Source organism: Podarcis melisellensis (assembly GCF_964234715.1).
Source record: "Podarcis melisellensis genome assembly, chromosome: 12".
Lineage (NCBI taxonomy): Eukaryota > Metazoa > Chordata > Lepidosauria > Squamata > Lacertidae > Podarcis > Podarcis melisellensis.
In genome coordinates, this window is record NC_138544.1 from 49,945,746 (window position 1) to 49,962,244 (window position 16,499).

At 39.8% G+C, this 16,499-nt stretch overlaps 1 protein-coding gene across 10 annotated transcripts in view; it reads left to right on the forward strand.

The window, feature by feature from the left end:
* The window catches only part of KMT2C (lysine methyltransferase 2C), a 151,311-nt gene that overhangs the window by 66,163 nt on the left and 68,649 nt on the right, over positions 1–16,499 (forward strand). For all 10 annotated transcript variants that reach the window (XM_081931326.1, XM_081931325.1, XM_081931330.1 and 7 more), the window contains exons 7-13: positions 625–787; positions 1,448–1,619; positions 2,619–2,733; positions 6,063–6,235; positions 7,041–7,201; positions 8,934–9,044; positions 12,249–12,961. In XM_081931326.1, coding sequence (XP_081787452.1) covers positions 625–787; positions 1,448–1,619; positions 2,619–2,733; positions 6,063–6,235; positions 7,041–7,201; positions 8,934–9,044; positions 12,249–12,961 — 1,608 coding nt within the window. The remainder of the gene's footprint in view (positions 1–624; positions 788–1,447; positions 1,620–2,618; positions 2,734–6,062; positions 6,236–7,040; positions 7,202–8,933; positions 9,045–12,248; positions 12,962–16,499) is intronic.

Below are 16,499 nucleotides of genomic sequence, written 5' to 3' on the forward strand. Positions count from 1 at the left end.
AGTAAAAAGAAAAACTAGCGAATATTTAACATAATGAGCACATTGAACATGTTAAGAAAATGCCTACTCTACTTATATGTCTGATATAATTCGTATAGATGAAGTGAATAATTTATTTAATGGTTTGCTGTAATAAATTCATTTATGAATCACCATACACTATTTTGTTGTGAATTCCATGCTGTGATTTTTTTCTTAAAAGTTATGGCTGGGATAATGAAAGTGACTGAAAAATATATTGTGTTGGATAAATTGTACTGGAATATCTTCAGTCTGAAAACTCCACTGTTTGTGCATAGCATGGCCCTCTGAGTGGATTGTTCATTGTGCAAAACCAAAACCACTAGAGGTGTGTATTTCAGTGTGCCTACAGTAAACGGATTATTGGTTTTGAACAGGAAATACAAATCCCAATCTCCAGTAAGCTCTGAGGTCTACTGGATGACTTGGACTAAGTCACTATCTGTTTTCCTAGCATAACTCACACAAAGATTGTGAGACTAAACCTAGGAAGTATTGAAAAACTCATAGCACACAAAAAAAATGCTATATTCCTATGAACCTTCTGCCTAGTGGGATTGATTTTATACACAATACTAAATAGGTGCATGCTTTGTTTTTCAGCGATGTGCATATTGCAAGCACCTTGGAGCCACTATCAAATGCTGTGAAGAGAAATGCACCCAGATGTACCATTATCCATGTGCTGCTGGAGCAGGCACTTTTCAGGACTTTAATAATTTTTCCCTTCTTTGCCCAGACCACATTGACCAGGCTCCACAAAGATGTAAGTAGCAGTAGTGAGCTAAAGCTGCAGGTCATACCTATTGATGATCAGTACAAAATTCCTTTTTTTGTTACTGGATCCAGATCAATTCTTTATTGCTTACCTTTTATTCAGCTATAATAAAAGGGAATTGGGGAAGAGAGTTATGTCCCAGCCTTTCCCAACTTCCAGTCTTTAATTCTAGCTGCTCTGTTAAGGGTTACAGTCAGGAAAGTGGCAGGAAATCCATTTCCCTCCTTTCCCAATCTGTAGCTCTTCAAACAAACTCATGAGAAACAAGGAAAGGAAGCCAGGCTGCCTACCATTGGCTTACTTGTGGCTGCTTACCCACCCACTCTGCAATCATCACTCTTAATATATTAGTAAATAATTGTTCCCACTATGCTTTTAAAAGTATTGGAGGACAAATTTTCCAATACTAGTTTCATTTTTAAATGATGTAACCTGTGTGAAGCAGTTTGCTATGCAAAGTGTCATTATGCACAGTCTGCTTTCATATGCACTTAAACATCTTATTTCTTATATATTCTTCAGTTGTAGTTTGCCAGCTTATGTAATTCTTGTGTAGCGTTGGAATAACGAGATAAAAATATTTATATAATGTAAAGCTTTATGATGACTCCTTCTAAAATGATGCAAAATTCATCTGTTAATTTACAGCAAAGGAAGAAGCAAACTGTGCAGTGTGTGATAGCCCTGGCGACCTCTTAGATCAGCTTTTTTGTACTACCTGTGGCCAGCATTACCATGGAATGTGCCTGGATATACAAGTGACACCTATAAAACGGGCAGGTTGGCAGTGTCCCGATTGCAAAGTGTGCCAGAACTGCAAGTAAGCAAAAGTAGACTGTGGTTTTATTGTGTTTAGAACTGCAGGGAGTTGTGAAACTCAACCCTGTCCTGTGACAGTTCTGAAGTCACCAGAGCCTGATAATGGAGACAAGGTGCTTTGGTAGTTGGAAGAGGAAATTCCCATAAAATTGTATTATTTAAAATGGGAGAGGGTACTGTCTGAGGCAGAAATTGAGAGGTGATGCAGACTTGGAAACCTGTTTTAATGTATTGACCATGGTTATAAAAGGTGTAGGAGATTTTAACTAAATGCTGTGACCTCCTTTTCTTCTTCTGTGGAACTTGAAGATACTGTAAGCACTTGGACAGGTTTATGGGAATGGTCCCTGATTTCCATAACCAAACATGCTTTGCTTACCAAACTGTTGGATATGGCTTCTTCACTCTTGAGTGAAGAGTGGAGAAAACTTTCCATTAGGAATATTTGCTCTTGGTGCTGGAGACCCACAATGGATTGTGGATTCTGTTTGTTTACTGGCCCAAAGCACGGCACACCAGAGCCCTAGTTGAGTTGGTTTCAAGGAGGGTATTGAGACTAGTGCAAAGAAAAGACCTCTCCCACCTACTCACTTCCCCAGTATCATTCACTTCTCACATTATCTGCAGCAACTTTAGCATATATGGCAAGGCTTTGATTGGTATTTCATTACTTCCATAACAATTAAGAGTTGTTAGACTTTTTAATTCTCCCTTTCTACCATTTGTTTTTAATATTTGTGAGTGCATAATTATGATTGAAATGTTGAACTGGTGGAGTAGCATGACATTTAATAGAGTCAAGTAATGAAACTGAAGTATTGGCTCTATATTATTAGATGTGACTTCAGGCTTCAGCATTGGATCATCTAACTTATTTGGTGCTTTACTGTTGGTGCTTTACTGTTTTGTGCTTAGCTACCTTGCTGCAAAGTGCTATTTTGTTTTTTAAAGGTCTTTTCCTTCCTATCCAGCAAGCTTAACCTGCTAACCTCTTTCCTAGGCATTCTGGAGAAGACAACAAGATGCTTGTGTGTGATACATGTGACAAAGGGTATCATACTTTTTGTTTACAACCAGTTATGGACTCTGTACCAACAAATGGCTGGAAATGCAAAGTGAGTTTACATTTTGAAATTGGAAGTTGATTACATAAGAAGCCTGCTTTCATGTTCTTTTAGCCCACTGAACTCACTTCAGCTACTGAATAGCAACACACAGAATCTCTGGTTAATCTCATGTTGATTTTCAAGTGACCTTTACTTCTGCCAATCACAATTTTTTAAAATAAGTGCAAAAAAAGAGGTATCTGAAGAAGTGTGCATGTACACGAAAGCGCATGCCAATAACTAACTTAGTTGGTCTCTAAGGTGCTACTGGAAGGAATTTTTGTTTTGTTTTGACTACGGCAGACCAACATGGCTACCTGCCTGTGCAAAAAAAGAGGGATAAGTATGCCAAATATATAACGATTATGGGGCTTTTCAGCTGAGACATATTCTTAAATTACTTCATAGTAAAGCGGGAAATCAGTAGATTAATATTGAAACAAAGGGGTTGACCAAGTATAGGGTTCAAGGTTGACCTTTTATACCAATAAAAAGTATCAAGAAGCTATAGATAATCCCTTCCTTAATTGCATACTTGTCGTGTGGAGGAAATGGCAGTGTAAACTCTTCCCATGTTTCTCTCTGCTTACTCCCTTTTTAATACACCTATGGTTTGTCAATAGGGACAAAATTCAATATTTTAACCGGTGGAAAAATTGGTATAGTATCCATATGTGATCTGTTTGCAGTAGTGACTCCCAAATCAGGTCTTCAGCTGAAAGAAGAATTGGGCATGGTATCAATAAACTGCTTCTAATAACACCCAAGTTCTTTTCTATAACTGAAATCAAGATATCAAGAGTTGAGTTGTTCATGCTTGTGACTGATTCCATAATAAAAGGGATGGAATTTTTATTTATTTATTACAAAATTTTGAGAGTTGAGACAAATTGGATCAATCCAAAGTTTAAATGAAACACGAGCATGATATTTTAAAGAAATAATAGAGGATTGAAATAGTAATTGGCTTGCAAAGCCATTATATTCAATCTTCGCAAAAATACAGGAAAATCCTTTGAAAGTTTTTCTCTGCTGGTATATGACTCCAACTACCCTTAGTCATATTTATGGTTCTCCGTCACCTGATTGATGGGATGGGAAGCATGGGGAACATATTTCCACATTGTTGGGTGTACCAATATGTGCATGAATTTTGGAAGGTATCTTGAAAGAATGTAGTCTTACAGTAAAGTAGGAAATACAGATGGATCCAAAGGCGTCACTCTTCAGTGGCCAAAATGTCAAAATCGCATATAAGAAAATGTTTATTTTGTTTGTTTGTAGCATCATATTTATTAGTTAATAAGTTGCTAATAATAGTTATGCAATGCTGGAAGAATTCTAAAGATCGGCCATTAGAAGCATGGTATAACAAAGTATGAACAATTGTTATATTGGTGGAAAAAACAACTAGACAAGTTTGGGGAAAAAGAGAACAAAGGAAATTGATTAATTTTATGCAGCTTGGTCTGCTTTCTTGATTTTATTAATAAACAGGATGAAAAGGAACCCACCAAAAACTTATGGAGAATTGTACAAGGAGATGTTTTAATAATATATTAACAGTATGGATTCAATAATATTCAGTAATATAAATCATTGTCAAACCTTTCATAAATATATTTTGGTGGAGTATTTTATTGTTAGTACTGTCTGTGACCCCCTTTGATGTATTTTAAAATGTTTTTAAAGAAAGGGGTTGAAAAAACAAGTGTGGGAATATAAATAGATCAAAATGATCAATCCAAACTAGACTTTTGTCAATATAGGAACATATAATTACAAAATTTGAACAATGTGTATTTTCTGAGATTTAACACCTATGGCTAGTTAAAGTAGACTGATACTTAAGGTTGTTGATTGCACTAACAGATGTAAACTTTATTTTGAAAAATGTTTCTTGTTTTCATATAAATGCCATTTCTCTGAGATGCATTAGTTATTTCCTTCCCAAATATTCTGTAATTTTTATTGCCTTCTGGATGGGGAATTTATTGCGCTCCAGCCAGATGCTTGTGATGTTATATAGAATTTCTGCCTGCCAGATTCCTGGAGTCTCATAGCTTGTAGTAACTAAATTCCTATTTAAATAATAATAATTAGTAGGTAGCTATACTTAACTGTCAATAAAAATATACGGTACTTACTACATTTCCAAACTGGTTTACTTTGAGAGGATACATTTACAATTGCATAATGCTTTTAAAATAAATTTACGTCTTCAGTGTAGGATCTTCTTTACTTTTGTAAAGGAGAACCTTCTAAGGATGAAAACAAGAGGCTTGATTCATATGCAATGTAGTACAGTGAGGAGAGGGAAGGACAAGAAGAGAAGCTGAACTTGTTCCCCTTTTGCTTTCCTAGTATAAGCATATTGTCATGTTAAGAGGCAGTAGCAACCAGGCAATTATGTCAGGGTGGATTAATTTAAATCAGGGTAGCTAACCTGTGGCTCTTCAAACGTTGTTAGGCTACAGTTCTCATAACCCTGACTGTTGACCATGTTGGTTTGGGACAGCTGAGAGATGGGAATCCAGCAGGACCTCAGCTCTTTCTCAGTTGCCATGGATAGTAGCAGTACTTGGAATATAGGAAACTGCCTGATACTGAGTCACATCACTGCTCTGTCTAGTTCAGTATTCTTTAACAATGACTGGCAACAGCTCTTCAGGATTTCAGACAGGATTGTCTTTCAGCTCTTCCTGGAGATACAGGGGGTTAAACTGTTACCCTTGTCATAGAAAGGAGATGCTCTGCCACTGAGCTGTGGTTCCTCCCACATAAACTAAGTATGTGACACAATATGATTTCTTATCTCACATGCTTAATTTACTAACTGTTTAGTACAGATTTAGAAATCATGAGATCAGTTTATCACCCCTTTGAAATTGACATTTACAAGGAAAAAGAAGTCCCAACTTACAATAGAGGAGCAGATATTTATTCAGACTATATTTACATTGTCAAGAGTTAGTATATAATTCAATTTTCAGGAGAAAGAAAGGATGCTTTTCATTTTATTTTCTGTCCATCAAAGGTTAATAATCCTTTTGATCATGTCTGCATGGAGACTTAAGTTTCTACTGGCAAGAGAACTATGTCCCATTAAAGACATTCTTGTCAAAGACTTTCTTGTCCAGTGGAAGTGCATTGTGAAAATTTACCCTTAGGCTGCGTTTTGAATAGATTATGGACTACTAGTTTTGCTCATAAACTTCCACATAAATAAAATTAAAGTTCCTCTTTCTGTCAATGTAGAACATGTTTGCCAATGATTGTTTTTGATGCAATAGCATAGTATCGTAAACAGGAAAGACTTCCTTTTCTCATATTTTCAGAACTGCAGGGTATGTGCAGAATGTGGCACACGGACCAGTAGTCAGTGGCATCACAACTGTCTTATGTGTGATAGTTGTTACCGTCAGCAAGACAATTTGCCTTGTCCTTTCTGTGAAAAATCCTCCAATCCAGACATGCAAAAAGACAAGTTGCGTTGTCACATGTGCAAAAGGTAGGAAACCTAACTATCATTTTAAACTATTGGATAACTCTGCTACTTCTTAATGGCTCTCAGACCTTTTTTGTTAAAGTGGCCCCATGTTGCATCTAACTTTGATCTATTGAAGACTCTTCATTTTCTGCAATATAATATGCATATCAACTACTGTTCATCCATCAGGAGACTTGCCACAAGGTTCTCAGAATCTTCTGATAAATTCTGTCCCCATATAGGGTTAACTGTTCAGTGTATGGTTGGCTTCTTCAAGTTTTAAATAGATCTGGAACTAAGTCTTGCAGGGTTATAGTAGTTACCGTATTTTTCGCTCTATAAGATGCACCAGACCATAAGACGCACCTAGTTTTTGGAGGAGGAAAACAAGAAAAAAAATATTCTGAATCTCAGAAGCCAGAACAGCAAGAGGGATCACTGCGCAGTGAACGTAGTGATCCCTCTTGCTGTTCTGGCTCCTGGGATAGCTACGCAGCCTGCATTCGCTCCATAAGACGCACACACATTTCCCATTACTTTTTAGGAGGGAAAAAGTGAGTCTTATAGAGCAAAAAAATACGGTATGTATATGTACACGAAACAATTATTCATTAGTGAATGTAGCACATTGGATCAGTTCTGCAAGTAAAGTGGATTCAGATGCTTTTATGAATCCCTTTTAGGTATTGGTTTGATTTGAGGTGCCCCAAAATCCAGAAAATACAGAGTTTCAAAAATTAATTTTTTTTTACAATGAAGATAGGATTTCAGTGGGACGTTTTAAATAAATTAATTAATGTGAATTTTTGACTAATGATTCCCTTAGGTGGATTCACATAGAGTGTGACAAATTTCCCGATAACGAACTGGATACTCACTTAAAAGAATACACCTGCAGTCTTTGCAAATACTTAGAAGCAGAAGAGGAACATGCCCAGGCATGTGATGTGATGGATACTGCCCAACTTCTTCCTGAAACTGATACAGGTAAAAGACACTCTTTATCCTTTCATATTTTCCATGCCCACTGCTTGTCTTTCATTTGATATTTGGGGAGCACTTCCTATATAATATTATGGCTGCCAACATTGCAGCCAAAAAGCACTGGGTGGGGGGGGATACAATAATCTTTTAAAAAATTTCACACTACTGTACGTCATAGAATCATAGAGTTGGAAGAGACCACAAGGGCCATCGAGTCCAACCCCCTGCCAAGCTCCAAAGGCTCTCAGGACAAACCAGAAAACCTTTAACATTAAAACATATTCCAGAAATTGAATATCGAATTTTATAGCACCATTCTCAGCTTTTTTAAAAAAGGGGAACATGCTGCCAAGCAAAAGACTATTTTATTGAATAGGTTTTGCCATGGTTTGTGCTTGAAGAAAAATCGTGGAATATATTCTTGTCTCACAGCAAGAGTGGCAATGCCATTTGAACAACAAAGAAAAATATGAAGCTATTATAGGAGATGGGTTGTTTCATTCCATACTCCCAAGAGATTACTTTTGTACAATAATTTCAGATTTGAAACCAATGTAAATGATCATTTCCTCCTACTGAAGTTTTCCCTTTAATGATGTCAGTCTCCAAGACGAACAGATTAGTTACTGAATTCAGCAGCACTCCAAATTGTTCTGCCATGTTGAACTTTGCTAGGCTTTTTCACATAAAAAGACATATTCATATGCCTTTTAACAGTAATATTCTCTGTGGATCTCCTTTTTAGGAGCTAAGAGTTTAATATTCTTGTAGAGGTCGTCTCCATGCTCCTGCTTGCTTTTGTGCATTTTAATGAGTTTTACTAGTATGAAAGCATGTTACTGTTCTGGCTTTTTAAAAGTAGATTTCAGGTTAGGATATACTACAGAGAGTTTGTGACCAAAAGATAGGTTATTAATTTGAAATGTTGGGATTTTACAGCTTTTACAAGTTTTACAATCCAAGTTCAGCATTTCTTCTTTGTTTTCATTGAATCGTGGACATAGAATAAAAGTTTCCGATTTTACACTTTGATAAGTCTGTGGAAGTCACTGAGGTTCAAGCTATTTCCAGGATCAGTCTTAAATGTCAATGTTAATTTGTACAAGAATCTTAACACTTGAGCTACAATTCTGCCAAATTTAAAGCAGTACAAGCTTTAGGACACTTTACCCTGACAAAAGTGCATATGGTATCCTAGTTGACTATGAAACTCATTCCCATAACTTATGAATAAGATATTCTCTTATACCCAAATTTTGTACTTATCATCTAGCTCATTCAGATCATGCCGACAGCATTCAGGCATAACAGTAAACCATAGTTAACGGTTTACTGTGTACGAATTTATCCCGCTTGCTTCACTCTTCCCATCTACTACTGGGATGAAACATACCACAATTTTTGGCATAGCATTATGCCTGAACCAAAGATTATGACTGGTTTTGTCGAAACAAACCATGATTAGTAAAAGAAAGCATAAATTTTGGCTACAGATCATGGTTTGATCAAAGCATGTACTGCTAAACCAGCGATTATGGCTTGTTTCTCCCCAGTGCTGGTGTCGAAGAGTAATGTGGGTACATTAGCTTGTGCATAGTAAACCATTAACTGTGTGTGCTCACTGTTAAAATATCATTTTGTGGAAGCAAAAAGGTCAAGCTCTGAGATAAGTTAATGATTGTGAGTAATACAATAAATGCTGCATGAAGATTTATAAAAGTGCTTGATGCTTAAGTTTGTGCAGATGAAATGGAAACAGAAGAAGGAGGAGATGTAGCCAACAAGGACCAACTAGTAATGGATAGCAGCCTTGCTCAAGAATCAACGGTTAAGTGTGGCACAGATGGTAAGAGCGTTTTTCTTTTGATGTGACACAATACACCCATATAAATATAAATACTGTATGAGGAATCTATTTTCAAAAATCTAAATCCAAAAGCATTTGGAGAATTAAGATGTTTCTTTTTCTTTTTTGAGGATGGGCCATTAGAAAAGTATTGTTAAGGTCTTCAAAACAAATGTACAATATAAAAGTACAAAATAATTTCTATAATAGGCAGTGGAGTTAATAGTTGATTACTGGACTGATGCCTCTATGCATCCTGCTCACTTGAGCAGTAGAATGAGGGAAGTCTATTATTCGTTCCCGATGGTAGGGAAGAATTGAAAGATTTTTGTGAATGCCAATTTAGAAGGCAGTGGGAAAAAGCAGGAGAAGCTAGATGATTTTTAAAAAATTATGCAAATGCCACTGGGGGTGAAAGTCAGCATATAGAGAAAATGCCAGTTGGAAGAGTCATGGGGGGAAACTAAGTTAAGAGGTTAAAAAAATGAACATGAAGGTCTCATGTGAAGCTATTGCCTAAAGCAAAAAATAAAAATAAATATTGCATCTTTCAATCTTAACTATAAGCTAAAGAGATCAGTATAGATTTGGTTTAATAGTTCTGTATGGCATTCTTATGATGATGATTGATTAGATTTATATAGCCATTAATCAATAAACATTTCCTGGGTGGCCTACAACAAAATATTAAAAACGAAATACAGTGGTGCCCCGCAAGACGAACGCCTCGCAAGACGAAAAACCCGCTAGACGAAAGGGTTTTCCGTTTTGGAGGCGCTTCGCAAAACGAATTCCCCTATGGGGTTGCTTCGCAAGACGAAAAAAATCTTGCATCCCCCCGCGGGTTTTTTTTCGCTTTTTCGCCCTTTTCTTAAGCCGCTAAGCCGCTTATCAGCTGTTCCGCTGATAAGCCGCTTAACAGCTGATCGCTGGAAGCCGCTTGACAGCTGTAGCGCTAATCCGCTAAGCTGTCAATGGGCTTGCTTCGCAAGACGAAAAAACTGCTATACGAAGAGCCTCACGGAACGGATTAATTTCGTCTTGCGAGGCACCACTGTATATAATAGTAATAAACCAGCAAGTCAGGAGAAAGAATCTATTGCCAATGGTTATGCCATAGATTTCCTTGCACCACCTCCATTTTAAAAGCCTGGGTGTGTAAAAGGGTCTTGTTTTTGTTTTAAAAAACTTGCTTTTGAAAAATAACATAAAGAAGGGGCCAGGTGATCTTCTCTGGAGAGCCTGTTCTGGAGCCAAGATGCCCCTATCAAAAAAGCTCTGTTTCTACCTCACTTCACTTCACTGGGGCACCGAAGAACACCTCAAATAGGCATTATGAATCTGCATTGTTATGTGCTAACTTTTGCTTTGTTTGGAATAATGATAAACTAAGCAGACCCAAAGGCATGTATTTATTTATTTCACATTTATATACTACTTTGTTGTAAACAAACCTTAAAACAGTCTACAAAAAGAATAGAGCAATAAAATTAGCAGTGAATAAAATAAAGTAGTAAAAAATTAAAATCAACGATTAGCTAAAAACCAGATTAAAAAATACATGACAGTGTCTACATTTCTGGATAGGCTTGCCTAAACCAAAGTTTTTTTAGCAGGCACCCACCTCATATCCATAGATAGGGAGTTCCAACGTGCTGCCACACTAAAAGATTGATTTCCTTCAAGTGAAGAATGAGTATTATGTGGATTGTGCATATATAGTACCTCACTATGCAGGAGATATTCTGATGTTTATGGTGAAGAAAATGATAGGGGATTATTTAGTGATGTTGAAATTAGTATTGGATAATAGATATTCTAGACTTCATTGCATTTTAGTGGTGGATAGTTCAATGAAAACAAAAACTCAGTGTGTAGCTCCCTGGCTAAGCCATCTTGTCAATTGAAAAGAAAGTAGCGAAAGGAATTGATTTTGATGATGTGATTTCAAAATTTGCAGAGAACAAAATTAGGAAAAAAGCTTTTAAGTGCTTATGCTCACAATGTTAAGTAAATAAACAGAATATTAATTAATACCCCCATCGTTCAGCCCAGACACTGAGATCCAGCGCCAAGGACCTTCTGGCGGTTCCCTCATCGTGAGAAGTGAGGTTACAGGGAACCAGACAGAAGGCCTTCTCGGTAGTGGTGCCCACCCTGTGGAACACCCTCCCTTCAGATGTGAAGGAAATAAGCAGCTATCCTATCTTTAAAAGACATCTGAAGGCAGCCCTGTTTAGGGAAGTTTTTAATATTTAATGCTGTATTGTTTTTAACACTTGATTGGGAGCCGCCCTGAGTGGCTGGGAAGACTCAGCTTAGATGGGCAGGGTATAAATAATAAATTACTATTACTATTATTATTATTATTATTATTATTATTATTATTATTATTATTAACCAGAAAATAACACTTGTAACTGTAAGTATCTTATTTTTCCTTCTTTTAATAATTTCCATGGGGTCGATGGAGAAGAAATTTTCCACACCAGGTACCACCTGACCTTGCTACGCCACTGACACTGGGTAGAGTTTTGGTCACTGTACATGAATAAGGAAATTGAAGAGCTGGGAAATGAACCGAAAAGGGCAGTCAGCATGACTGGGGGCTTTGTGCATCTTCCCTGTAAGGGAAGGCTAAAGTGTTCTCAGGATTAAGTTTCAAACTGTGGGCCACCTAATTGAATTGATTAACAGTTGAATCAGGACAAACAAGCAGGAACTATTTTTTCAAACTTTATTTGCTCAGGAGCTAGACAAACCATGGAAGATGGTTCTGCCGATGGCTATTAGCTATGATTGCTAAATGGAACCCATATGGTTTGATCATATGATTTTGTTGTTTAGTCGTTTAGTCGTGTCTGACTCTTCGTGACCCCATGGACCAGAGCACGCCAGGCACTCCTGTCTTCCACTGCCTCCTGCAGTTTGGTCAAACTCATGTTAATAGCTTTGAGAACACTATCTCGTCCTCTGTCGTCCCCTTCTCCTTGTGCCCTCAATCTTTCCCAAGATCATATGATACAGAATGATAATAGAATATCTTCAGAATTTCAAGATGTAGGACTAGCAGGCCACACACCCTTGTTAACTGTTCACATATTTTCCACATATTTCACAAATGTTCACATATTTTTTAAAAGACACTTTACACTAGAGTTACTCTAATTTCAGACTCAAATGAAATGTTCTAATTTCTTTCAGGCTTCTCATTAAATGAAAATAATGGTGAACTGGAAATAGAGGCTCCTGACCATATTGGTAAAAGTGAAATAGAAGCATCTCCTAAAAAGACTCCTGCATCTGATCTTAATCATGCTGATAAAAAGATGGAAATGACAGAAAATATTTCAAATACAATGCAGCAAGTCTTAGACAAGCAAACTGAGGAAATAAAACAATCACAGGAAAGCACTGAAGTATTTGAAATGTCCACAGAGGAATCTCAGCTTCCACCAGAGATACCTGAGGATGTAGCAAAGATATCGGAAACCTTCAATTTGGTCAATAGCGAGAGCAGCTCCTGTAAGAAGGAAGAGCAAGTAGAAACAACGATGGTGTCAGAAGCTGCAGAAGGAGATGACACTCCTGAAAATTATGAAACGTCATCTCTTCCTGCAAATGAAAGTTGTGCAACTGACAGTTCACCATTGGAAGATAAATCTTTAAAGTCACCAGCTGAAACACAGTCTTTATTTTCATCATCTGTTGAATTAAACAAGTCCAGTGTGTCTTCCTCACCAGCAGCCTCACTAGAGTTAGGCTCTTCACATGACACGATGCGTAGTCAGATGTCACCACTAGAATCCTCTATAACTCTTCCAACAACATACGTATCGCTCACTCCAAAAATTGGAATGGGAAAACCAGCTATCACCAAAAGAAAGTTTTCTCCTGGGAGACCAAGGTCAAGACAGGTGAGCATGTTTTACTGAAATCAGTTACAAAAAGCATTTTAGTTGTATTGTTTACCCGAATCATTACTTTGGCTATGACATCAAGAGAGGTATTTGTTATGCCTTCCTGTCTGAAACTGAGACTACAGAGTCTGTTGTTAGCTTCTTAGTACACTTCTTTACCAACAATTTACTGTGGAGAACTGATTTCATGAGTAAATGTTTGTACAGATTTTGTCAGAAAGAAAGAAAAAGAAGTAATTATGTTTCCTGTAGTTTTTCTGAAAGGTTTGTATTCTGGAATTAATTCAGGGTAAAGCATATTTTCCAATATTACTGTCAGGGAACTGCCATCAGTGCCGGAGGGAGAGAGCAAAAGCCAGAGGGATTCCAGAGAGCGTCCAGGGATCGAGAGAAGCAGCCCATCTTCTGGGGAAGAGAATCAGCGTAGCACCAGTGGAGAAGGGGGGCAGATGGGGGAAGCGGCAAGGTGGTCCCATGACTCCTTGCCTGGGACCAGTGGGGAGAGTAGGGGTCCTCCCCTGCCCACGGCCTCCTTGTGCAGAAGGCTTTCGCGCAGAGAGAGTAGGAGGAGACTAGGCGTCAAAGAGCTTCTTTGCTGGAAGAAGTTTAAGAAATGCCCACTGACAGATTCTGCCAGAGATTGAGTCAGCCACGGTGAGTGGCTGTCCGGACAGAAAAGGTTCACTTAGGCAACCCAGCCAGGTGTTTGCACCCAGCCGGGGAGATAAGCACCGGCTTACGCACGAGCAACCCCTAGAACCATTACAATTACTAATTTAGCTAGAGTGTTCAGATGTCCAGACCAAACATTTATTACTTGTTGGTGGTGAAAAACAATGCTGTTCAAAGATTTGCTGTGCAAGTCTCATTTAATTCTCTTTAGAACCCACACATTACTTAGATAATTTATTTCACTGTTCATTTCATGAACTTCTTTATAATTTCCCCCTCTATTCTTAGTCTACATATATATTCTAAATGAAATAATATTAATTGGTAAAAAGAGAATAAAATGTCCTGATAAAATGGCTGATTTAGATTTCTAATTTTTATAAATTATTCCTAGGTGTAGGAACCTTAAAAAACAAATGGATTTTCCTATGAAAGTTGTTTTTCATTTAGACAGGTTCCACCCACCCGAAGAGTAAAATAATTAATGTTTTTATTTTATCACAATTTATTTAATGTTCATGCTATGCTTAATACTGAATACATAATTAGCCACGTCTGCTTTAGCCCACACAATTTTTGGTACAGCAATGGGTTTGACTGACTTCTACTAAATTATAATCCATTTTATATTTTCTTTGCAACCTCTCTTTAACAATAATGCATATACAGTGGAACCTTGGAAGTTGAACGCCTTTGAACTCGAACCTTTTGGCTCCCAAGTAATTGGGAAGTGATTGTTCCAGTTTCTGGAAGCCAAAAATCCAGCGTGGCTTCTGATTGGCTGCACGATGCTCCTGCAACCAATCAGAAGCCACGCATTGGGAGTTGAATGCTTTGGATGTCGAACGGACTTCTGGAACGGATTCCGTTCTACTTCCAAGTTACAACTGTATAGTTATGGGTGCAATCCTATGTTCATTGGAAGATCTGCCCTCAGAAGTCTCTTCCTTAGCAAGGAAGGTGGACACCTCTGGCTTTACTGATGCTTTACTGATGCCAGTGTGGTGTAGTGGTTAAGAGCGATAGACTCGTAATCTGGGGAACCGGGTTCGCGTCTCCGCTCCTCCACATGCAGCTGCTAGGTGACCTTGGGCCAGTCACACTTCTTTGAAGTCTCTCAGCCTCACTCACCTCACAGAGTGTTTGTTGTGGGGGAGCAAGGGAAAAGAGAATGTTAGCCACTTTGAGACTCCTTTGGGTAGTGATAAAGCGGGATATCAAATCCAAACTCTTCTTCTTCTTCTAATGGTGGAAAAGGCAAAAAGGAGGCATGTAAGGGACTGATTGGGGGAGGACTTCTAGTCCCCTGACACGCAGTGGCAGCACTAGAAAAAATGGGCAGGGGCACAGAAGAGAAATATATGTCTAGGTGGACAAGTTGTTAAGGTCTCTGAAAGAAAATTAACAGTATATGTTAATGTAGAGTCCAGCAACTGGGCATACATTGAAGGGCAGCATTCTAAGTTTTACTGAGAGCAGATCCATTTTTTGGCTCTTCCAAAAAATCTCAACAACTTTTGAGGTCGCAGTCTCTTGAAAGTTGAACATGCCTGGTATGATGTATTAATTGCCTACTCTTTTAATTGCGAGTCTGAGAACCAACCGCATGAGAATCAATGGAAACTGTAATCTAGAAAAAGACCAATTATATAGGTAAACAGTTTTGCTTTTGGGAAATGAAGAAGCAAAATAAGACCCACTTGAGTGAGCTGTATGTAAAACTTTAAGCATTTGTATCTCAAAATTGCCTCTTATCTAGCTGTCAAGAATAGATTTTGGGTGCAATTCAGATACAGTGGTGCCCCGCTAGACGAATGCCTCGCAAGACGAAAAACCCGCAAGACGAAAGGGTTTTTCGGTTTTTGCGACGCTTCGCTAGACGATTTTCCCTATGGGCTTGCATCGCAAGACGAAAGCCCATAGGGAAATCTCGGGGACCTTTTTTTAAATGCTGGCGGTGGGGAGCAAAGCCTTTTTCCCCCCTCCGGACTTCAGAAGAGGTCCAGGAAGGCCGGCGGGGGCGAAAGGCTTTGCTCCCCACCGCCAGCATTTTAAAAGCGGTCCGGGATAGCAGGGAAGCGCTTCCCGCTATCCCGGACGGCTTTTGAAGGCAGGCAGGGGGGGCAAAGACTTTTGCCCCCCCCCCGCCCGCCTTGGGAAGAGGTCCTGGACCTCTTCCCAAGGCGGGCGGGGGGCAAAAGTCTTTGCCCCCCCTGCCTGCCTAACCGGGGGCTTTTAAATCGCCCCGGGACTGTCCGGGGCGATTTAAAAGCCCCCGGACGGCTTTTGAAGCCTCCCCCAGCCGCCCGGCTTCGGGGCATCGTCCCGATGCCGGGCGGTGGGGCAGGAAAGCCTCCCCCAGCCGCCCGGCATCGGAACGATGTCCCGAAGCCGGGCTGCCGGGCGGGAAAGCCTCCCCCCCCCGCCCGGCTTCGGGGCATCATCCCGATGCCGGGCGGTGGGGCAGGAACGCCTCCCCCAGCCGCCCGGCTTCGGGGCATCGTCCCGATGCCGGGCGGTGGGGCAGGAACGCCTCCCCCAGCCGCCCGGCATCGGAACGATGTCCCGAAGCCGGGCGGCCGGGCGGGAAAGCCTCCCCCAGCCGCCCGGCTTCGGGGCATCGTCCCGATGCCGGGCGGTGGGGCAGGAAAGCCTCCCCCAGCCGCCCGGCATCGGAACGATGTCCCGAAGCCGGGCGGCCGGGCGGGAAAGCCTCCCCCAGCCGCCCGGCTTCGGGGCATCGTCCCGATGCCGGGCGGTGGGGCAGGAAAGCCTCCCCCAGCCGCCCGGCATCGGAACGATGTCCCGAAGCCGGGCGGCCGGGCGGGAAAGCCTCCCCCAGCCGCCCGGCTTCGGGGCATCG